This window comes from Coloeus monedula (genome assembly GCF_965178545.1).
Source record: "Coloeus monedula genome assembly, chromosome: 3".
NCBI lineage: Eukaryota > Metazoa > Chordata > Aves > Passeriformes > Corvidae > Coloeus > Coloeus monedula.
Window position 1 is genome coordinate 104,351,531 of NC_138783.1, and position 25,526 is coordinate 104,377,056.

The 25,526-nt window shown below is 38.8% G+C and overlaps 1 protein-coding gene across 3 annotated transcripts in view; it reads right to left on the reverse strand.

The window, feature by feature from the left end:
* The window catches only part of MAP3K15 (mitogen-activated protein kinase kinase kinase 15), an 85,228-nt gene that overhangs the window by 1,766 nt on the left and 57,936 nt on the right, over positions 1–25,526 (reverse strand). For all 3 annotated transcript variants that reach the window (XM_082278503.1, XM_082278502.1, XM_082278504.1), the window contains 13 exons: positions 22,980–23,075; positions 21,463–21,550; positions 17,582–17,715; positions 16,841–16,968; positions 14,974–15,104; positions 14,547–14,652; positions 11,269–11,426; positions 7,740–7,923; positions 5,118–5,295; positions 4,315–4,489; positions 2,519–2,704; positions 1,997–2,102; positions 616–826 (listed from right to left, as the gene is read on the reverse strand). In XM_082278503.1, the coding sequence (XP_082134629.1) occupies positions 616–826; positions 1,997–2,102; positions 2,519–2,704; positions 4,315–4,489; positions 5,118–5,295; positions 7,740–7,923; positions 11,269–11,426; positions 14,547–14,652; positions 14,974–15,104; positions 16,841–16,968; positions 17,582–17,715; positions 21,463–21,550; positions 22,980–23,075 (1,881 nt within the window). The remainder of the gene's footprint in view (positions 1–615; positions 827–1,996; positions 2,103–2,518; positions 2,705–4,314; positions 4,490–5,117; positions 5,296–7,739; positions 7,924–11,268; positions 11,427–14,546; positions 14,653–14,973; positions 15,105–16,840; positions 16,969–17,581; positions 17,716–21,462; positions 21,551–22,979; positions 23,076–25,526) is intronic.

The window sequence follows — 25,526 nt, forward strand, 5'->3', positions numbered from 1 at the left end:
TTTGCAGCCTCCCTGGGCAGAGTTGCTGCCTTTATACTGTAATTTATTACTGAACAATGTAACACTGATGTTTTACCAGGGGCTTTCTGATCCCGGATTTACATCACATCCATAAAGAAGAATGGGAACTTCAGCTGTTAACACCCTGGCAGCAGCCTACACATGTAACCCATGAGAAACAGGGTAGGACTGCTGAGCTCTTCTGGTGCTCATTTGTGAGCAGCCTGTCCCATAACCACAACAGAGCTGCCCTGGCCTTTCCTTGCAGGAACAGCTTTGAGGCACTGACACTGAGTCAGGAGGCATCCAAGGAGTAGGAAGGAAACTGGCACAGTTGCACAAACCTAATTACTTTACAGTAGAAATCCAATGTGACATTCTGAAATTAAAAGATTAATTACACAGAAACAAAAGCTGTACTGAAGGATGTTCAGTTGCCAGACTGTACTCTACCAGTGTGTTCCAAATCCATTTGTGTTCCTGGAAGACTTCATTACAAGGCAATAGGTGAGCAATACTATGAGTAAGTATGTACCCATCAGTGTAGAAAGCAAGGTCTGAGAGCTTTTCAAAGACTGCCTGAACATACATCCAGAGTCTTTACAGGAGGGTTACCTTAAGGTGTTGTGTTTAAGTCTGCCCAGCTCCTGGCTGAGCTGCTGCTGAGGCTCATGTGACACCACAGAACTGAGGGTGCTGACCCCTGAGGTGATGGCAGCATCCTCAGCCCCATTTTGTTCCGAGGGCTGGAAACTCTCCTCCACTTCATCAGTGTCCTTGTCCCCACCTTCAGTTTCTGATGCTGGCTCAAAGTGAGTGCGAAGCTCTGGTAAAAGGAAAGAGGGGAAGAACAAGATTTTTTTGATAATTCTGTCTTTAGAGGTCATGCAGTTTGTTCATCATTACTGTGGGTGGGGGAGGCTGTTTGCATAATGTGCTTTATTGCAGCACTGAGCAGTGGGGTAGTGAAGCCTTGTGTGACCTGGAGCACAGATTCTCTGGCATTGATTCTAGAATGAGCAGTGCACCAGCAGAGGTAGAGCTGTAGGTCACAGCTGTGGCAGGGACAAATACCATGAGATGAGTAGTAAGACAGTTAATAAAATATTTTAAGGAGAAACTCCTGAAAGCTTGCATTTTTCCTAAATAGTAAAAAATAAAAATAAAAATGGGTGGTTTTCCCTAATGCCCTGGGCCAAAGAGTGTACAAAGCATCCCTCTTCTCCAGGGAGTATTTCTAGCCACAGTTCTCAGAACTTGCTGCAGGTGGCCACCCTTATTACCAAAGAACAGTTTCTATTTCTCTCATAAAAGGTCCTAAAAAAATTGGCCAATTTGGCTTTAAATGCTGTGGCAACTTTGGACTGAAAAGGCTTACTGTCACTAAGACTCTCAGAACATTCCTGTTCTGGAAGGGGGGTTCAGCATTTTAAAGAGTTACAAAACTACTTGCACATTTCCAGCTTAACTCATTCTTAGACAGTTCGTAAACATTTATCTTCCTCCTCCTGGTATTTTTTTCTATTGTCCATCTGTGGGCCAGAATCATCCTCTCCTCATATTAATGCATTCCCTTCTACACATCTGTTCCACAGCTCAATAATTTTTCAGAATGCATAACCAGACCTCTGCAGTGTTACCCACCCTGGATCTCATTGATATGCACAGATTAAATTTTTTTCTTACCAGAAAATCTCCACCTTGGACTGAATTTAATTTGCCTTTTTTTGTCATGGTTCAACCACACTGGGGGTGCAGAACCACTGGTTATCTCCTCATTATGTGCTTTTGTACTGCAAGTACAGCATTAATCCTCCAGAGCAACACTTCTTTCTCTTCAACACTCTGACCCCATGCCTTTGATGAGTGGCACATGGGGTGCAGTTAATGGCATGCTGACAGATTAAACATCTGAACTGTTACATTTGCTACAACTCTTTGATATGTGAAAAACCTTTTTTTTAAAAAAGGATTATTTTCAGCTGCTTTGATTTACCTGGAATAAGAATAGTGACTGCTGCTTGGACTGCACGGCGGATGATGTTATCCATTGCAAACATCCAATGGGGTCTTATTAAGTGATTTCTTAATACTTTGTTCACCTGTAAAAGTAGCAGCAAACACCATTTGCTCACATCTTAAGAAGGAGAATCTTGTTTTCCAATAGCCATAGTAAGCTTTATAAGATAAAAACTGCTTGTAGCACTAAAACCCTCCCACCTTTCAAAGTCTAAACAACAGATTTGATGGTTTTAGGCTACAGCTTTCAAACCATTTCAAACCAGACTGTGACATTCCAACCCTTCTAACAGTACAAAAAGGGAGAGGAATGAGTAACAGTGGGGAAGCTGTGAATCCCGGGGGTGAGCTTTGTCCAGGAGCAACCGGATGTAGTGGAAGGTGTCCCTACCCATGGCAGAGGGGTTGGAAATAGGTGACCTTTAAGGTCTCTTCCAACCTAAACCATTCTGTGATGCTTCGAAGAACTCCTCTGCCCTGCACCAGGAAAGGAACTCACCGCATCCTGGAATCCAAACAGCACCAGGTGAATCTGATTGATGGAAGTGCTGTCGAAGTCCAAATCCATTTTCAACTTGGATATAGTGGAAGCCATCACTCTCTGCTCAGGAGAGTGTATGAAGTCCCTTAAAATCCCAATAATCTGCTTGATGTGGTCCACTGAAAGCTGCAGCTCTTCAGAGCTCTGGAGAAAAGATAGAGAATGTATATCAAACGAATCGCAGAGTCATTAAACATCTATTTAGTAGCATCAATATTCTTAGGGTTACATAGCTTTGCTTATGCGTATTTCACATTGATGCACAGAATCACAGAACTTTTGTTTCTGCAAAGTCTCTAGTTTTTATCTTTTCCTTAAAAAAAAAAAGGAAATTTAAAGAGTAACTTCTATTTTCAAAAAAATACTGCTACTATGGCGGTCACAAAGGGAAGAGGTTCCAGATTATATCTACACATTCCTGCAGTGTACTGCAGAGGGCAGCTCTTCTCCATAAAAACAGCAAAATGAGTTGCTAAGAGATCCACTTTTTTAGATGCTATCCTTTCAATAAGCTGAATCTGGATTTACATCTAATCATGCAGATGTTTGATTTCCTTAGGAAAAAAAAAAGTATGTTTATATATGCATTTATCCCAAGTCAGAAAAAGGCCTAAAATGACACCATGATTCACCAGTGTTCATTCTATGATTTGCAGTCCATAACCCCCACAGTTAAAGCCATCCAAGTGTCTCTAAGAACAACCTGTGTAATTGAAAGGTAAAGGGACTATTACATAAATTATGGAAGAGAGATGATTACAGCACTGCTACAAAACAGCTAGAGACTGAACCTGGACTTGCTGCTACTAAATAATCCTTCATTGCGGAAAATATTTGGAGCTCTGATTATTTCTGAGTCTGAATTTTAATTGTTTGTAAGGCTATCAGCTGTTCTGCAGTTTAAGCTCAGAGCAGAAATTTACCCCAGTTGCTTCCCCAGCCTGAGTTTGGGGTCTGTAGAGCCCTACAGGAGCCCCTACGGTGCAGTTTCCAGGGGAAGGGAGCATGGGGAGCAGCAAACCCCAGGCTGGGCAGAGCTGACCACGGAGCAGCAGGACCTGACAGCTGAGCCACAAGTGTCAGCAGCTGGCTGGGGACACCACACCAGGAGTCAGCTGGCTCCCTGTTATGAGAGCACAGCCAGCTGAAAAACCACAGCTTTAATAAGAATAAATGATGGGATAAGCACATCAGAAGCAGACATTAAGAAGAAAAGGCTGTTACAGGTGTGTGGCAATGTTTGGCTGTGCATTGACTTGCTCCTCTTTACAGTCCCTAAACCTTCACATTCAACCTTCCCCTCTCCAGAAAATCTACTTTAGCTTTTTTTAAGATTCATGTACTGTGATCTTGGCACCTAGTTAACAAGTTTTAATAAAAATTATTAATCAGTTCTCTACTTTTAAAGCAGAACATACTTATTACTATGTGTTGTTCTAGCTCCATAACCTTAAGAGACAAAAGAGAAGACATCAAAACCACCCAACCTACCAACCTCAGCCCCCCACAACCCCACATCAAACGCCCAAAACTCTCCCTCATATAAAACCAAGAGCCCATTAACAGCAGAAGTGTTGATTGCTACCCATTCACACAACAGCGAACAGCTCACACAGTTACAGGTCTCAGAGATTAAAGACAGTCAGAAGGAACAATCCAAGCATCTTCATTTATTTGTTTTCAGACAAGAAATAATACTACTTGGCTCATTATTTTCCTTTGACATGGGAAAAGGCAAGCTGAAGTGAAATTACCTGTGCAAGACACTCCTGCAAATTGGAAGCAACTTTATCCTGTTCTTCCTTAAGGATTTTGTACAGGATTGCTCGGCGTTCACTGTCCTTGCGCAGAAGGAACAGCCCAGAATCCTTATCCTCCACGGAAGGTGAGGCACTCCTGTCCTCCGAGGCCGAGCCCTCATCAGGGACGCTGTGGCCACCACCCGGCACAGGCACAAGAGAGACCTCAGCATTAGCAAGGCACCAGTACAGCCAGAAGGGAGCAAGGACACTTCTGGGCTTAAAAACTCAGTTCAAACTACAGCAGCTCCGATCCTCTGCTGGCTCAAAATCCACACGGCTGATTTTCCCCTGATAAGGAACTGGCATTAATGTCAGTTTTGGGGAGGAAAGCTGAAACTACTAATTTTTTTCTGTATCCACACTGTAACATACTCATTTGAAAGTATTGCTTTGTAGTTTGGGAGAAGCAGAATTGTATTCCTGCTTCCCCTTTCCCCCATTTTGTCATGAGTACATGGAAGGGTCAACTCTTCACTTAACTCCTAAATCCATATCCACTCAATAAGACCACTGACATTTACTCACTGGAGGAAAGAAAGTATCTAAGTGCATGGAAACCTTAAGGGAGAGGAATCATTGCTTATTATTAAATATAGACAATATTTACATTAACTGGTAATCTGTCTATGCAACTTACTGATTAACACACCTGCTTACCTAACCATTACGTGAAAAAATTGCCCTCAGATAAAATAAAATGTGAATTAAATCCACACAATTCCTCAAGCGTGTCAAGTGAGAAGCAAGTATTTTACCTTAGTAAATGAGAAATGGGATGCTTTGTCTGAATCTCTGAAATGGATCTCTTTGGCCTTTCAAAAAACACATCATGCTGCACATCAGAGTCTGGTGAAACAGAGCCGTGCTCACTGCTGCTACTGCCAGCCTGTTCCCCATGGATTGGCAGCGGGAGGGATGTGTTACGATTATAATCTAGGAACAGACATGGTAAAATGTGTGACAGAACTAGGCCAAAAAGGGCAACATGCTTTGAACAGCTGTGATCCTCTTCACTGATATCAAGACCTCATTTTGCAAACTGGCTGAAGGAGAAGTAACCTTGTTGATAAAAAGCAGTAACAGAACTCAAAATCATTGTATGCATAAGCAATAAAAGGTTTAACAAGTTAACTGCTAAACCCAAAGACAGCAGATACTCACAGGAAATGCCATTTTGTTACCCTCTCGCACACATACCCACAATCCCCCTTGGTGCTGGTCCCACAAAGTGGCTCAAATGGATATAAACAGTTTAAAGAGCCTGAATCCAACCAAGAGATTTATTTTCTGCTCCACCACAGCCATCTCTAAGAGAGCACTCTACCACCTGCCCTCCTCACCTCTGTGTTAATGGGCATCAAATTGCCCTCTCCACACCTAAGATATCTGCCTCACTCCCATGTGCTCCTGCCCTCAGCAAGGACTCTCCCTCTCAGCACCGGCCTCAAGGAAATCTCTTGTCCCTTTCCAACTCATCTCGACAGTAAGAAAAATAAATTAAAAATTAAAAAACCCCAGATGTTCAGAGCTTGCTGTAATCCTGATTGCCAGTTTGCAGTATGGCAGGAAAGGTAAAGAAGGTCTCTCAACCCAGGGTGAACATACCCATGGAGCTAAAATATGACAAAAGTTTTTGATGCTTGTCACTACAAATTCTTGGAGTTGAGGAAGAGAGCTAGAAGTTAGAAGCTGTTCAGAAAGCTCTGACACTCCATGACACGACTGATGTCCAAATGGCTGAGGTTAAACAGTCACAGAAATGAAACAATGTATGTCACCTTGTGAAACCTGGCGCAAAGCATCTCAGTAGGACAGAAAATTGAGAGCTGCTGTCCCAAGAGTAAGGGCTGAGATTTGTTCTGGGCTGCCTTTATTACTGGAAAGAAAAAAGGGATAGGGATGGGATGGAAAGAGGGGACAAAGCTGAAGAAATTTGAGGTGAGGGAAACAATAGAGGAAGAAGATGGTGAACTGCTGCAGCTGGGACTGTGGTAAGTGCTGGGCTAGGACCTGCCTTGGGCCACCAAACTCCCCCTGGGGACGGCTGCACAGCCAGCACAGCTGTCCCCAGCTCTGGCATGGAGAAGCACACACTCAGTTGCAGCCAGGTGCCATTCCCTCTCTTCATCCAACGCACAGTTCTCACAGCATTTTCCCACTCTGCTCGTGTCCATGGCCAGCACTAAGCTCACTCCCTGCAGCACCAGAGATCCTCGGGCCACGTGAAGGAGCTCCATAACCTCATCAGTGAGTGGGGGAAGAGAAGGAGGAAGGCAGGAGGAGGGAGGGATGCACCTCCCCTGATGTTTGACAAAGAGCCTGTTGCTCCCGAGGCTGCTAACAAGGCAAGCTCCAGGCTTTCTAACGCCATGCAATTTTTCCAGGAAGACATCCTCAAGAGCGAGCTGAAAGGCCAGAAGAGAGTATGATTGCTGTGGGGCAGAAGGCTACAGCATGCCAACAGCTCCTGAATGCCACCACCTTGGCTGAGCAGGAGGAGCTCTCCTGTTATCCCAGTGTCACTGCAGGGACTGGAGTTCAGTTCTCAGTGCCCCTCAGGACAATGGGTGATGCCCATTTCCTTGATGAAACCAATTCAGCCAGATGGTATAAATTCCCTGCTACTTTTTCCCCTTAGAATTCCATTCTTTCAAAAGTTAGTTGTTGAGAGGCGAAAAGCTCAAATAGGAAGCACTTTAATTTGCATTGGGAGTGTGTGTGTGTGTGCAGACAGGGGAAAGAAGCACAAAGACCACTGGCCTTCCCTGTTTTGAAACAGACAGTTCCTTCATATGATTCATTTGGCAGGTCTATATTAAGGTTCATTATCTTATCACTGAGCAAGTGGCTGATACATTTGGGGGAGAAGGAAGAAGAAACAGGCTATGCAGATAAAACAAAACAACCCACTAGACAGGTACTTCAGCACCTTTGTGCCAAATTTCCATGTTAATCAAGTTTGAAAATGCTGACCCAAACACCTAATAGATGCACATTTTCAGGTGCCAAACACCTACTCCATGAAACCTCTGAAGCCCATATAATTGCGAATCTAAAATGCAGAACTGCTTTGGCAAGTCTTCATCAAATGTCACTTTTCTAATTTTAATTCACTACAAATGAGGCATTTATTTCTGGGGAGAGGAAAAATGGCCTTGTTTCAGCAAGCAAAATACAAAATAAGCAAGGCACTGTATTTTCTGGGAATTATTAAATTTAAATATGTGTAATTACAAATCACAGACATTTTCAATAGCTGAGTTCCTGCTGTTTTCCTGGCACAAATGTCCTTTGTAAAAGAAAGTGCTTAATGATTCCAATCTTTTATATAACAGTTAATGATGATGTTGACTTGGATTTGGCTGATGATTCCTTACCTGAAGGCTTGAATGCAATCTTGCTTTTCTTGCCCTTGTTCACTTGCTTCAGGAAAGAATCTCTTAGCAAATCAGATGCTGTAACACGTTTACTAGGATCAGGTTCAAAACAGAGCAAAATAAAGGCCTTTGTTTCAGCAGACGCTGACTCTGGAATCTCAGGATGAATCTTAAACATCCCAACCTGCAAGTAAAACACAACTACTAATTATTTTTATGAAATAACCGCAAGGAGACCATGGGCCAAAGCTCTTAGAATACGATTGCTCACACTTCTCCTGACTCTTGTGGAACAGGAGAGATACAGATACCACATAAAGCAGTGAGTGACAACAAGGTTCTAATCCTGTTTTATTTCATTGCAAACATGGTGTGAATACCCATGTGACATTACACAAATGTCAAGGTATAGATGTATCTAATCATCTGCTTTCAGGCAATCTTGGGATCTGGGCATTATCAACACCAAGTGCTTCAAACACTCCTTCTCTTACCAGCCACAAGCTATTGCACAGGTTTCTCATCACCCTTGCTCAGAACTGTGTCTCTCAGCTGCTGCCTCCTCCAGCACATTTGTGCCCAAGAACAGCAATAATTTCCTCCTCTAGCACTGGCAGCCTAGGGCTGCACCTGTTCTGCTCCTGCCACTGCCAAATTTCCTTGCACCAATATGCACAGTGACCTTGCCAGACCTTGTCACCAGCCCTGCTCTCAGGCCAGAGGTCTTCTCTAGCCTTTCAGTGTTAGTTAATTGAAAATCACATGATGCCCAAAGGTCGAGTAAGACCCTTGCTAAACCATTCTTTAGGTAATGACTCTTAAGTCACTACTTAAAAGAGTCTCTTTTAAGACTCTGTCTTTAAGTAATGAAAAATGTGCCTCTACAGGTTGCTCCCCAGTCATTTTTCCAGCTCCTCACTGCCTTCTTACTCTCTAATGTCAGTCTGGCAGAACTGTTTGGAAGCCAGAGCTGTATAACCTGTGTGCACTGTATGCACATGTCTGGAGAGATTATGGCTTGTAGTCTCAGCATCTTTACACAAAACACATCCTGGAGAACAAGCACAAAGATAGTGTCCACAAGGGAGACAGTAGCCCAGCAGTTAAACAAGTACCAGCTGCTTTCAAACAATCTCATTACAGAGCTGCATTAACACATTCTGGCACCATTAGGCACTCACAATACTGGTTCAGCTTCAATGCAAGATGAAGCAAAAAATGCTGAGCAGTCCTGCTTTGGTTTGAATGACAGTACAGTAATAAAATGCTAATAGGGCTTTAAGGCCTTCCAAACCATGACTCTAAGCACATTCAAGACTCAGTGTCAAAAACTGGCAGCACTCTGGTGCCAGGTTTCATTCTTATGCACTAAAAAATTTAGGAAAATTCCAAACCAGGACCAGGGAGTTTCAAAGATTGTCTCTGATCTTATTTTAATCCCTGTTGCTCAAGGGGAATAAGTTTTGTCACAATCACCTGCAAATCCTGTGGCAACATAAGTGTATTTTGTCTCCACTGAATGTCATTTGTTTGCGCTCTTTTGACACAGACACAGATGCACACCTTCTATGCTCATAGAATAAATACCATACAATGCACACCCAGCCAGGACCTATCCACTTCTTGGTTTATTATAGACCCTTTTCTCTCCTTGGCCCAATTCTTTGGTCATTTGCAATTTCTAAAGAGACTGCACAGGGAGACTTAGACCTTTCCTCACCTGCCCTATGCACAACAGAGCATTCATGTGTGGAGGTGGGGACCTCAAAAGTTCAATATTCCAAGTTTGCCAGACTTCTTTTTACATGCTCATCCAGCCAGCCTGCTTCAAAACCAGCTTCCAGCTTGCTCACTTTTCATTGCACAGAAAAAGAAAACATGGTTTGTAACCTATGGTGCCTAGCAAGATGCAGCTCCAAACAGGTCCCAGCAGAGCCAAGAAACAGGAAACAAAACCAAATGCCTGGCTGTAGTACATTAACACAGTCTGCAGTAAGAATGCTAAAAAACTTTTCCACATCCTTGAAGAAAAAAAAAGGAAAAAAATGTATTTTAAAAAATGCTAACCTTGAGACTTCAGAGCACAGCTCTGTAGCCTGGAAGTGGTTCTCAGCAGTAGGTAGGACAAGCACGATCCTGCGAGAGCTCACCTTGTGAACCTGCACAGAGCTCATCACGCCCCCAGAACTGAACCAGCACTACCTAAGCATTCAAATAAACTGTGCTGAAAAATAAGATGTGTAATTCACTGAACAGTTCAACTACATGCCAGGTATATAAGATGAAAAGGCATCTGCCAACAGAATTGTATCTGACATTTAGAGTGATGTGGGAAAACATCTCTTTCCATGGCTCCCTCAGGAAAACTTTAGTGAGCCAAACCATGGTCACCCAGACAGCTTCTTTTGAGGTGTGTCACAAGTTGACAGCACCAAGGTGACATATTATACCACTGAAATAACTGCATCAAAACCCATAATCACCCCTTTCTTTGCCTTTTAGCTGTGATGCACGGGACAACTCACAGGCCCAGTATGACATATGGCATTACATATCATGCTGACCTGCAACCCAGATTTCTATACCTATTGATAAAGATGTGATTTTGCCACCATGGTTCTGTTAATGATGATACTTATGCTCACATAGTGGCTTTCAACAAGATACATGAAAAAATTACAACACTGGTAATTTAAAGCAGTTTGCTGGGTTATGGATGGGATATTTTCCCCACTGTAAGAATGAGAATTCTGAACCATAAATGAAAACTTAAGTGCTTTACTAAAGGTCTATTGCAAGCCAGTGGAAGAACTTCCGTCTACTTATTTAACACATCATAGCTGTTACATTCCTGTCAGTTACAGAGCTAGAACAAGTTACTTTTCTTAAACTTTATTATCAAAATGACCTGAAGAATTCTCAACTGTTAATTTGTGCATTTGAAAACAGACACACTAAGAGAAACATAGTAGTAGAGACAATAGCTTACTGAGGAGGTAGGTCTGACCTGAAGGACTTGGAATGCAAAATACAGAGTATTTTACTCCTTTAATACATACTGGAAATCCTGCAAAGCTATTCTCCTACCCTTTTCCATCACATCTTCCTGCATCCATGTTGCAGAGACTGGGCCTTTGAAAGATTTTTCTTTGGGAAGGAAGCTTACAAAAATTACTCCAAGGAACAGAAATATCTTGTTTGTCATTATTGGGGAGACTGTTTACAAGAAGGAAATCATAAACCAAGGAGATGAAAAAAGACAGATAATACTAGTTTTCGTAAGTCTTCACTCATTTTTCAGATTGCTGCTCTGAGTCATGACCTATTTCCAGCATAAAAATAACTGATCACCCCCTAAAGCAATACAGCTTAGAGAAGGGAAGGATCTTCCAGTGAGTTAAAAACACAGATCAGACTATGGCTTTATGCAAAACAACCCATGTAACACAATGTTACTACAAATTAATTTTATAAAATTAAGCCATATTTGAAAATCCATCAACTGTAAAGCAAAAAAAGCTGTATTTACTTTAAACATTGCAGCTTGAGGCTCCCCTAGTTCATGAAATGGAGGTTTGCCTGTTGCCATCTCAATAATGGTACAGCCCAGTGACCAGATGTCAGCTGGAGCACCATATCCTCGTGGTCCTTTATCGATGATTTCTGGAGCCATGTACTGCAAGGTTCCTGGTCAGGACAAAAAGAGCAGTCAAGTGTATAGTCTTCATTCTTATTAAAGAGGATTAACACAACACTCAGCAAGCCAAAAATTGTCAAATGCGACCTGTATAGCCAAAATGCTCAATTTCCCCTATCAGCACTGAAAACTAGACATAAACCTCATGTTTTAACATCTTTTTTATAAACTATCTTTTTGCCTCTCCTTTCTAACACAAGGTGTCAAATTGCTGAACATCTATTCACCACAATCCAATAGCATCCTCAGAAGATAAAATTATATCAACAATTTTTGCAGACACCAACTTTTAAAGATTATGCAGGTAAGAGATGACAAATCTGAGAAGTGACAGATAGTCTTCATCAGAATAATTTTTTGTATTTTATGCCAATAATGAGAACACTAGTGACAGGGAATTTCAAAGACTTAGTTTGAAAAAAAGCTAGTTTTGTAAATATAGGGCAATAAATAAGAGAACCTGTCATAATTTGTCTAGAATTCCAGGATGCCTTGGATGTGCTTGGGATTTCTGACATCCAAGGTTAGCAAAAAAAACCCAAACCCCATAAACCAACCTGTTAGAATTTTAAAAGCTATAAATATTGACCAAATAAGATCCTGTCTGTAGACAATCTGAGTGTAATACTAGTAGTAACACTGATAAAGAACAGCACAGTAAAAAAATTAAATAAAAGATGGTCAATTTGGTATCACTGTTACTGAACCATTCACTAACAGCTAATGAGATCCTTACAGGAAGTCCACACCCCCAGCAGAAACCTCTGTATGTTCAGAGTGTTTTGAACACTACAGTTCTTTCTCCACCTGAATTTCTACCAGCTCTGTTATGACATCTTTAAATTAAATTATTTTTCTTCTAAAGAATGCAATAAAACTACACTGTGGTAGAACTGTGAACTGTCAAGTAATGGACATATGGTGATGATAAAAGGGTATCAAATGTTCATTGAATGTGACTGCTGCAGAATGAAAGTTCAAGCCACAGTTTTGCCCTCAGGCTGTGTGTCTTGAATGGAGGGATATAATGTTTAAACCACCAGAAGTCTGATTCTTCAAACCATGTGATTTTATTACACAATGCCTAAAATCTAGGGTTTATGTACTAAGTTATGGAATAAAAACAAATTGCTAGAGACCTTTTAAAGCCCTCTGGGGTATAGCTACCTGTTTACTGATTTTAAATCCAAAATGATAAATTATGTATTTATTCACATGGCAAATTACATCTCAAAGGTACAAACAGGGCTGAAAACTTGCAAGAGAACAAAGAAGAAGGGCACAAGGAAAGAGTTACCTCCTTTCATTACAGTATGGTGACTTTTCTTAAGATACCTTTTCTCCATATATAATTTCTACTGACAATCAGTTACTAACAAGTCACTAAGGAGTATGTAAAATACAGGCAAAGAGAATGATTTTTCTCTTAGTACCTGCTCCAACCCTAACAGCAATGAGCCATAATAGTGGCTTCCTGTGAAAAATTAAATTTTGGACTACGACTTTTAATAGCCACAAAGTGTCTTTCACCATGACTTTAACTTATACCTTATGGAACCCCTTTTTATACTTAAAAGTTACAGAATATCCTGCAGAAATGAGCAGCATAGTACATCACACCATGTGGTACTGCAACCCTTTTCCATCGAATGCAATTGCATTGTACCAGCCTAACAAATATGGCAAAGACAAACATTGCAGGCAAAACCTGAAAATACCCTTTTCCAGAGAGAAAAGACCTGTACATATCTGAGAATTATCAATCCAGTTGCAAGCAAGATGGCTGATAAGAAAATTATTTATTGAATAATGTGTTCAGAAAAAAATAGTGAACCTCCTTAAGGGAATGCTTCAGAAGGCAGCATTTAGCCAGCTCTGTTCAGACATACTGTCATATGTGTATCTATCTGTTGTGGTTTGTAAAATGAAGAGATTTATTCTTGTAGATCTTCATTTTTAAAACATTTTAATGCTTCATCTGGGACTCCAAATAGGACAAACAATTTTTTTTTCTTCTCTTTAAAGAACTCCTTGCTTAACTTAATTTGATTCTAACTACAGTCTTTATAGCTTTAAAGGAAATAGATTTGCTTAAAATGCCTGCACCTGATGAGATGTTGATCTCATGAGATCCAGATCCAAACATCATATGCTGTATTCAGATCATGATGTAATATGGGGCTAGTTTCCAATTCACAGGCTTTGCCAATAATGAGTAAAAATAACTGAGAAAGGTAAGTTACTTCAGGACCTTAATTTTATTTTCATGGCTTCCTTTGTAAGAAAGCTGGAGGAACTTCAGGCTCACCATCGGATAGGTAAAGGGAAGTCTTGATTTTCACTTAAGTGAAGGTTGTTATCTTCTGTCTTCCACACATGACTGATGGCTTTGTCTGTGTGTCATTTACTTAAACTGCAGGCCCGTAACAGGCTTGTGATATCAGCCGTTGCATAAGGCCATATAACAAGCAAAAACATCATGTTGCCTTCATCTACTGATCACAGAATTGAGAAACTATGTGACCATATATTCATTTTTTAATGTGGAGTGTCCCTTTTTACTCAGTGATTTTTGTTTTCCCTGAATGTTACAACTCTTCACAATGTTGATGTACTGAAAGCTGTTCTGTAACACATCAGCCTAAAATTTTCATGTAAACTGTTCTTGTTACTGTTGTTAGGCAGTTGGTTGGGTTTTATAATTAATACCTCAAAACTGAAAGTGTTCCTAAGTTTTAGTTTGGTTTTCTGCACTTTTAAACATACATCTAGAAAGTCTGCATGTGTAAGTTACTAAAATCAAGACTGTTAAATAAAGAAGTTGCTGCATTCAAGTGTTTCCAGATGTAATTGGAACAAATCAATTGACACTTAATGAACACTTAGAAGAACAACTTTTACCGAAAAAAAGTAAAGTGGAAGAGAGCTACTCTTAAAAAAAAAAAGTAAAGAAAGCTATCAAGCCGACGTTTATGATGATCACACTTCTATTTACTCTTCCCTGAAAACAGAGACCCAGTAGTGTTTTCATCACTAACCCGAAGAGCCTCTTGGCTCAAATGCTAAATCTGTCATGAAAACCCTTATAAACTCTGCTAGATTGATCTCACCTGTAAATGTTTCAGTGCATGGATTGATTCCTGCCAGACGTTTGGAAGTACCAAAATCTGATATTTTAACCACGCCACTGTAGGTATTCACCAAAACGTTGTCCCCCTGTGGTTTGGATAGGAGAGAGAAGGAGGGGAGGGTGTGAGGATGGAGGAGGAGAGAGGGAGGCAGAAAACAGGGAGGGGAGACATATGAATACAGATTCTCAATCTCAATACTCCTTAAAATTTGCATTTATCTTTGTAATACACTGTTCTACAAAGGAATACTCCCGTAGCACCATGAGGAAGAGTTGGTTTATGCTTTCCTTTTGTTTTCAGCTTCCATGAAATCCTATTAAAAATTCTACTTCAGATTAGAGCAAAACTAACTAAAGTAAATAAGATAAAAAGCAAATCAAACAAGACACATTAAAGGAAAAGTTACCTTTATATCTCTGTGTACAATCTGGTTCTCGTGGAGATACTTAAGGCCTTCCAGAATCTGCTTGGTGTAAAATTTAATTGTAGGTTCTTTCATTGGGCCCCACTTAGATCTTAAGAGAGCTGAGAGGCTGCCTACAGGAGTTTAAGAAGAAAGCGTATCAAGATAGTGAAATCCCCAAATTAACATGAAACAGTTAAGTCTGGATGAAGCCTTTGCTCAACTTCATAGCATGGAAGAAAAGCAGTACCTATGATTAAGCCAAATTCTTGCTAGATCACTCAAAACAAATAATTTGCTCCTGCTCTGGACTGGTTATTTCTTACTGCCAGGTGAGGTTCTACTTCCATGACAAGAATAAATGTTCTGACAGGGCTGGATCCACCCCCCTCACTTCACTGTAATAACTGCTGAGACTACAACCAGCGCCCATTTAGCCCTCAATGAACAAGGACCAAAGGTAACACTGTACCATGTTGTACATTGCACTTCATGAACCACAGGTGTGGGCAAAGAGAAGTTGATTTTCTTGAGGCAGGGAGGGTAGAATCAAAACCAGAAAGAGCCTTTTTTTTGCAAACATGGGATTAATGTCTGGCAATATTCAGAGACAGGAAAGAAAGCTCTTGGAAAACACCCTCTGAATGGATGTTCAGAGTAGGAGATCCACACATCCCCAATTCTAATAAACTAATCTTTAAATAACACAAATATTTTAATCATAAGGTGAAATAAAGAACAGTTTCGCTTATTAGGCACAAAATAAATTAAGTACAGTAGGTCTACTTAAGGCCAGAAAAATTCAGCTAAAGAAACTTTCAGTCCACACCAACAGCTTTCTAAAGTGAAGTTTCCTCAAAGAATCTTGCATAATCTGAACAGCTGGTTCCTTTTTATGACTGGCTACAGAGTTTATAATATCTAAATTGGTTCAGTAATATCTTGCCATGAGCAACTAATCACAGCACACTTTACTGTGCATATATGCACAGGAAATAACACCAGCTGACACTGTAAACAAGTGTGGGAAAACAAGTGGAAATGCTGGTACAACCTCATCACATCTGCAGGCATCATGCAGGTCAAAGTGTCTCAGCTTTCAGGTAAGAAGGTCACAAGGATTCAAAAACTAAATCATTTCCCTACATCCCTAAATTCCCTGGATGTATTTAATTACACTTTGAATGTTTGTGTCTTTCTAAGAAAACGGAACTTCCCCCCCACGCCCTTTTTCTTATTTCTGTTTTTATTTTGCAAAATTAAAATCATGCAAAATTTAACTCATTCTGACATATCCTTAACACTGAAGAGTAAATAGCAAAAGGGAGATGGAAACAATGTAGAGAGGTTACAAATAGATTTCACATCCTCTTCTTCCAGCAGAGAAGGCTGGAGGAGTGAAACTAGAAATTATGAGCAAGGGACACATCTCACTTTTATCTCTAATCTACAAAGGAAATAAATAGGCATGCTGTGTATATAGAGGTTAAAAAACAGTACTTAATTGCTCTGTCAGTGTTACTGCTCAAAGAGAAACTTACACTGAAAGCTCCACTCATCATTCAGACACACTTGAGCTCAATGGACTATACAGCTCTAATTCCACTATTTTATAACACATGAGTACTTGAAAACAAATACTTTTAATGAGTTCTCTCTAGGTTTAGAACTATTACAGAAAGGAGAGAGGGCACTGGGACCTATACTCTTCAAATTTACTCTATGAGGAAAATTACTTATACAGTTAACATCCCAACAGAAAAGCCATACAGAGTGCACAAACACATTAAGTACTTATTTAGTGACTTTCAGTAAGTTTGCAGTCCCAAATGCTTTTCCTTTGGCAGACCAAATTCAGCATGATACAAACCTCCTGGCACCTGCTCCATAAAAATCTTAATATATCCATTTTCTGAAACAGATCCAAGATACTGGACAATGTTCCGATGCTTTAAATATTTGTGCAGTGCTATCTCTTCATGAAGAGGCTGAGAATACCTATTTAAAAAAAATCAAACCAAGGACTATTTCATCATGCAGGAAAAGGTTCTAGGCTATGTTTAAATGTTAGTTTGACAACAGAATGGATTTTAGGGATATCAATCCAATTCTCAGCAAACATCTTGTCCATGACCTTCAAAATGCAGAGTGATTCACTGCCTATTCAAAAAAACACAGAGATAGATCTCAGAGCAACTCTGGTGGAGAAAAATGCCCCCCAAGAATTTATGTGCGTGTCTTCTGTATCAATACACAGCACTTTCTTGGACTCCAGAGCTCCTCTCATCCTTTTTACCCTCCCCAAAAGAATACAAATGAGATACAACTTCCACCTAAAACCAAAACTATGTCTTCTTCTAGAATTTAAGATATACATGCAGATTATTAAACTGTAATATTTATGATATATAACATATATTTTCCCCCAAAATATGAAGTCTTTATTCTCAAAAAGGTACTGTTGTATACTAGGAGGAAATAATAATTGAATTTCAGTATATTGGGATTTTATAAACTAACCACACAGAAGCATGTGCTAAGAAGAGCAAAGTTTTCAAAAAAACCTGCATTTTTGTTAACAGTGTGTATATAACAGTGAATTAGGTCTTACCTGCTGTCTCTCTCAGGTATTTCTTTGATGGCTATTCGGACCTGGTTGCTAAGGTCTCTTCCAGCATAAACTATTCCGTAAGTACCTTTCCCTAGAACGACCCTGTCACCATTCTCATCATAATCATATTCATACTGCAAGCAGAAAAGATAAACAAAGCAGCACAGAAATTATCACTAACATTTGACATTACAGAGAGCCTTAACCACAGTTTAGCACAGCAGAGAGGAGTTACTGCAGTGCAGCTGTAGGACGCAGGTTACCCACCAGCCTGGTGCTTTACACAACTTGTAAAATTTCCATCTTACTTGCTTTGTAATACAATCTTCCTTAACTAACTTTGAGAATGATGCATTCATCCAAACAAGGAACACACCACCAAAGCAAATTCAATGAAACAGTACTGTCAAAAGAACCCATTAATGTATCATCTCTGAGAACTGCTGACAGAGCCTTCAGAACATGTAAATATATGGAACATAACCTAAAATTTTGAAACCAATGGTTTAATAAATAGATAAAAGTAATATTCCCATTATAGTGGGTGAACATTGAGACCAAAGACCCTCATTTGAGCTTATCCACAGCAAAATTAATTTCTGACATACTCCCCTCTCATTATGAGCTTTTTCCAAAATGCAAAAAAAAAAAGTTCAACTTGTCAAAGAATTATTAAATACATGAAGTGGTGGTTTCCACTGCTGCTGAAACATGCTGGGTCCTATTTCCAGCTGACTAAATCATTGCTGGTTCACTGACTTCAGTAAAGCTATGCTAATTTACACCACCTCATGGTCCTGTCCCATATAGTGACCTTGTGACAGAGCTCTCCTACTGTAAAGGAGTGAATGATGCTTAATGAAAGTGTACCCCAGACACTATATAAAACCAAATTTCTTATGGAAGTTGGGTTGAACAGCACATCCATGATTCAAATCAGGGAACTGATAAAGGAGGAAAGGAACTGGACCATTTCACAGTCTCAGATATTGTCAGGAGTACACAGACCTCCCCTCATATCTTCCCACATACAAGAGGATGTCCCCTATGGGAAAACTGCAGGGTATTCTCTGTGGCTTCATGTGATTGCCCTATTAAAAAAAAAAAAACAACAAACCTTTTTACAACAGACATAACTACTAACTTTTCTGTCAACCACTTTTTCTGCGTTGTCCAATACAACTCCCTGATACAACCTTGGCATATTTCTTTGAAGTGCCTTCCCAGTCCACATGGCAGCTCTGCTGCTGCAGTGTCCATGTGTCACTGACATTCCCCCTCTTCACCTCAGCAAAGACAGCAAGTTTCATGCTGCTGTACGGAATGTGCTAAAGGAAACCCATCTGTCGTTTATCCTAACAGCATATTCTGCTCAGTGGAACTGAACTGGAGCGAGCACAGCTTTAGCACAGTTTCATTTACTGCATTTCAGCACTTCACAGCTCACAACATAATCTCATTACACAATAGGCATAACTGACCCAAAACGACATATGCAAAACTTGTCAGGTTCTTTGGTAGGAGCACATCCAGCTTTCACACTATCATATGACATAAAACTGTGCAGAAAAAAGACAGCAGTCACATTGCAGAATTTAGGATTGACAGCAGCTCCATCTGCAGCAGACTAGTCCTAAGCCAACCGTTTACCATGAAGAAACCTATGTCCTCCTGTCTCAGTCCCATGATACATGAAAACTGTTGGAATTCAGAGTTCAGTGCTAGTTAGTAGACAGTTTAATAGACTTGTATATACTTGATGCCACTTTATATTTGCCTCTTCTTGTCCCAAGAGCTACAAATACTGAATAAACCACTGCAGGTTGCCAAAAGTCTGAATAAGTGATCCACTGGCTATGAAAGCCAACCATTAGGTAAAAGTAAACAAGTGTTTATATCTGACCTTATGAAAGCCAACCATTAGGTAAAAGTAAACAAGTTTATATCTGACCTTCTGTAGTGCAGAGTGTTCTCTAGAATATGCTATTTGGGGTACAGCAGGTACTCTTAAAGTGATAGGCACTTTTTCATATTAATATACAGAAGGGAATACCCTAAGGCAGAATGAACTGCAACATTCACACTCCTTCAAAATACTTGCTAGCTGTAAAACTAGGCTGCAGTTTATATATAAAATATACAACCCCTTGTGACAACATTCTGATAAGGATTCTGAGTGAAATAAGATTTTCTTCCCCCAGACTTTGCAGCAGGTTATTTTTTCCTCTTCCCCAAATAGAAACAGTTATTTTATCAACAGTAAGAACTGATTTTTCTGTGCTAGTCAAGCCTATCAAGACCATACAAAGCTGCATTTTCCTTGTTGTCAGTTCTTAAATGTAGCATCTCAAGCTTCAGGAAGGCATTAAGTGTCTTCGTTCATTTATACACTAAACTAATTAATTGTCTCCTTCAGAAATCCTGATTTCTGTTTTAGTGTCCCAACCTAAGACAGTAAGTACAAGGTGACAATTGTGAAAACTAGGATGACATAGCTTAAAGATTTAAAATTAGTTTCTGTAGTCACATCTCCATGTGTCATTCATTCATGCAGGATTGTTTCCTGCTACGCATTGTCAAGAGATTTTTTCAGTTCAGTTTTTAAAAGGCTCAAGCCATGGTGAGCTCACATCCTCTGAGAGACTGTTATACAGCTGAACAGACTGTGCTGCATGGAAATTGTACTGCTATTAGCTGATTACATAATTATGTAATACAAAAATCTGCAGCTAGGTAATACCCTGTCTGTACCAAGGCAGAGCCCTGAAGCTGTGTCAAGACCACACATGTATGTATTAAACTGGGCTCAACAGATGTGTGCATTTGTCCTTTTCACTTGAGGAAAGAATTCTGTGGCCAAATAAACAAACTCTAATGCAAAAACTCATCTTTCCCACTATATGCAACTACATTCAACAGTACAGCAGAGAGTTTTATATTTTCTTTTTCCTCCCCTGAAGCCTCAAGTCCTATAAAATGCTCACTACCATGAGGAGCTGCTCTGAATCATCAGCCTAAGAGAATTGCTGGAATGAGACACAATCAGAAAGATGACCAGCTCAACCAAGCCACAGGAAGGTTTTCATGCTCATTAATCAGATTGATTAAATTTGCTTCACCACAAATAAAACTTACAATCTACTTTATATGGTGGCTTTTCATATTTCAAAACAAATAAAAGAAGACTAATAAATACAGGGTATGTATTTAACGCTACAAATGTGGACATTTGCTATGAGTCACTCTGTCTTATGAAGACATGGATTCACCTATCCCAACCTGAGGCTCCATAAAATGTGAATAACCCTTTCCAAGTTGGTTGTTTTTCCTTTTTTCCTCTCTGTACTAATTATAAAGAAAGCCTACAGCTACTGGATTCCTAACATGCATGTTAATGTGATAAGAAAAAAGCACAGTGTATTAACCTGATCCTAAATACCTGCAATATCTCTGGGACAGAAGCCTGTCAAATGAAATTACCTGGAGTAGTAATGGTATCAGGTAACAGCTAGAAAAAATAAAGTACCTTTGTAAATGGCTTTTTCCTAACATTTATTTAATATTTTATCTTTTTTATCCACTTGAGCCAGCTGATATCAGTTGATTCTCATCTCTACATTGTTTGCAAGAAAATACAAACACAGTAACACACTTCATTAAGGATTTATACAGTTTACAGCAGTAACAAGCCCACTTTATAAAAAAAGTGTGTTTTTTCAAATGAATGGAAATCTCATGTACAAATAATTTTGAAAGACTTTAAACTTCATATACAATTAAGGAGTTTAAATGCCATTTATCTTATTACTATACTGATATTGAAGTCTAGGGAAGACTGAGAACAAGTTTCAGAGTTCTTAGATCTTTTATCCTTGACATACCTCCAATGTGTCTCCATCTATTTCTCCTTCTAGTTCCAAAGTGCTGCCAACTGCATCAGACAAAATTTCTTTCACCAAACCACAGAATCTAAAAAAATAAATAAATAGCACAAGATCAAAGAAGCATACCCTTTTGGAAGCAGACTAAACAGATTCTTTGCAAGCTGGGTTTTGCTTTCAAGCTAATAAACTGACTAACATGTTCACAGGTTTCTTTCATTACTAGCTTTCTCCATATTTATCCCGTTTTAAATGATGAAGAACATCAAACACACACTGAAAAGCCTCATTATTTATAAAATTATTTTATTTGCTGTAGCAGAACCCAATAGTTACTTGTTATTGTAGTTGCATAGTAAAATCTTGGTAGATCCAACTCATTTTTTTTTCAGTACCTGTTTCACTGCAAGTGTGATTACTCAGTATTTCAGAAAATCAGATGTGTAGCTTCTTGTCAGGTATTCAGAAAGCCAAAAGTACAAAAGTAGTAATGTGGTTAGAAGAACAGAGTTTTAACTAATTTCTAGATCTCTGGGACAGAGATACTTAAGTACAAGACCATTTTTTTCCGTAGTTCCCTGCCTGAGCCACTCTTTTTTTTTCCCAAATTCTATAAAAAATGGTTAACAATTATTTAAAAACATTAGGAAATATTCATAATCTCATTTCCTACATCTCTTTCATTAAATAACAGAGACACATCCCTGGAATTGACTGCTGTAGTGCACTGAATAAGGCATTAAAAATGTGACCATGTTTCATGACACAAATTGCACTGCCAAATTAAGGCTGAGAAGGTAACATTAGTTTTAGTGTTTCCTACCTTTTATGCAATGCACTCTGCAAAGCTCGTAGTTTTCTTTAACCTGAGTTTATTCCATGTAATACATAGATAGTAATTACTACAAGAAACAGTGAATATACCATTATAATCCAAAACCTAACATGTATTAACAACTCCCTCCTACATCATTCAGAAGGTGTATTTGCAACTACCAGTCACAAGGCAGAATTTGGTCTGTAAAGATTTAGGCTTAAAATTCAGTTAGCCTGCTTACTTTTTAGAGACAACAGATCATCACAAAATATTTGACTACAGGTACAATCAGTAACATGGATCTGTGACACAATGTAAGTTAAAATTTCTTGTTACACTTAGATTCTCTTATTTAAATCAAACTGAACAGACACATAAGGGAACCTGAAACACTGTAGTACCTTACATGACATGGCCAAGATAAAGAAAAATGAGATAATAGTTGTAAGTTATATTAAGCTGGTTACGCCTTTTTCAGACATAATGATTTGTAGATAAACTAATCAGAATCGCACAGGAACTATAATGGGTGCTCTCATCACCTTAAAAATCACTGAGTTTACATTGCTTCTTCATCAAGAAAAAGTAAGTGAAGAAATAAATAATCTGTTTCTCAAGCAAAAATACTGGTTTTCAATCTTTACAAAATTTGGTTTAGGATATAGATGAGGCATGCAACACCCACACAAACTGAACTCACCTACTGCATTGGTTTTCTGTAGAAAAGTATATTTGAAAGTCATCATAGTTGTCATGGACATAAAGAAAACAACACCGTTCATCAAACTTGGAAATGCTGTAAAATTCACATTAGGAAAATATTATTTTGGATATAACTATTAGAAGAAATAGGGCAACGAAGAGGGCCTTTTTAAATTACGAACACTTAAGAAACATATTTCTCATAGTTAATAATATCAGAAGCAATATGCAATTATATATTTTTTCCTTATAACTAGGAGTTTTCAGTTTCTTTATATATTCTATAATCCTATTTCCAATTGGATAAATAAGCTACTGCTTACTTTGGTAAAATACTAGTTTATCTGAAGTATATTGAGGTTGGTTTGTTGTTCACCTCCACTTCCACACAATTCCATCAGACTCCTTGGTATTTGATGACACCTCAATGTAAAGTTAATCGCTTTGACACTAATTTAGCTATCCAGAAAATCTTGCTTTAAAGACTGAAAAGTACTTCAGGTTTTTATAATCCCATTGCTCCTACAATAAAACTGAACTGGGAAATACCAACAGTGTAGCAGATCCTTCCCAGTCTATTCTTTTTATGGCCTTAATACTGATAAACAAGTTTGGGCATGATCAATATTTACTCCAAATTGCAGCAATAACTCTGAAAAGCTGATTATTTATTGCATATTGTGTCTTGCCAGTGCCATATATATCCCATCTAAATGCACTGAAGCCTAAAAGTGAAATGCCATAAAACACAGTATCAATATGAAAATAAATCTAGGAATTAATCTATTATCCCAAACACTTGCACTTCAGTATTTTGCTACATAATGCCAAGTTGTTAGGCTTATTTAGGGGTTTTTTGTGCCTTAAGTTAATAAAATTTCTTAGATTCTTGCCTGATCTGTTTAGTCAAACTCTTCTATTTTCCTTATCCTCTGCTGAGCCAGTTAGTTAAAATAACATGACAGCAGACTGCAGTAAAGTTGCCACAGGTTACATGACCAATTGGTATTGCTTGTTGAAGCATCATTAAGAACTATGTGGAAAATATTCAAAAAAATCCAAATTTTGCCTGAAGAATTTTTTAGAAATATATGAAAATACACTATGCAATTCTTTAGTTTCATTTAGTATAGCAATTTCTAGTCTAACAAGTCAGATGAGCATGTATCTGACATGAGAACTAAGAGACAAAGCAAAGTGATTCTTCCAGGGGCAAATAGGATAGACAAGACAGCGTCTGAGTAACAATACTGCATTATAAACAGTGTCATGTATGGTGTATATAAGATGAGCTGGTTAGCATAAATACAATTTAAGGGTCTTGAGAGAGTGTATGTTCACTGAGACTACAATTTTTTTTTTAAACTAATGCAATTTCAAAAGTATAGAAATTTTAAGTTGTCACATACAAAGCAAACATCTAACTCCACTAAATTTGAAAAAGATTGCCCCTTTGAGCTTTTTAATCCTCAGCAGTGATTAAAAATCAAAGCAAATGAAATTAATTGCTTGCTTCCTTTTGATTAAAGTTATCTTTCTCAAAGATTAATTTCTGCACATTGTGTTGACTGAAGGTAATTAATATGGTACAGTAACATTATGCTGAGTTATGCTCAATCAGTTCCACAGACTTCAGTAATTCACACTGCATTGGAGTAGTAGAATAAAATACCACGTAAAATTCATTTAAACCAAAACCTGTTTTTTTTAAAAAGAACATACTTGAGTTATGGTAGAATCTATGCTCAAATCCACAGTTTTAGGATTTCAACCACCACTCACATTATTCAGAGAAATACTTCTTTGCTGAGCTTATTTGGTCAGGCAAATTATACAAGTTCAGGGGAGACAAACTTGGAATCTAAAACTTCAGGCAATCTGAGTCAAGATCAAAGCCTAGAAGCCCTCTCTTTTCTGAACTACAGAACCCATTAGGTATCTGAATTTATTCTTGTACTTGAATCAGAAGGTTTGTCAAGCACCTAAGTTTATGCAGTCACACAAGTGGCCCCAGACGACACTCATTTACGTGCCTAGAAAGGCCAGATCCACCAGTGTAGTGACTCAGGAGCTCAGAGAGAAGGCAAAAGTCCACCAGGTGTTCCCTGTACTTACAGTTCCTCTGATTCTTAGCCGCAGCCTGCATAATTCAGACAGAGAGGAGATAGGTTTCTTTTTTTTTCCTCTCCTGTCTCTCACCCTTCAGGCAGTAAAGCAGCCAACTTAACATACATACACTACCTTCTAAATGTAGTAATGCATTTTGCAATTGTTAACAACAAATGTGAATACTTTCTATCCTTTCAGTTCTCAGAACAATCCTGTTCTTTCTATATAATATTCTAATCTTGCTTGGTACTAATATTTTGACCCATTTACTTGTGACTAGTGTTTTCATTAATCTAAGCATCACAAAATGGAACTGTCTTAACTATTTAAAGGCTAGTCCTTGAGAAAGAATGCTTTTATGTCCTCAGGAAAAACTACATTTATGCCTCATTTATCATTTCTCTAATAATCCAAGTTTTAGCTAGTAGGTTTTAAA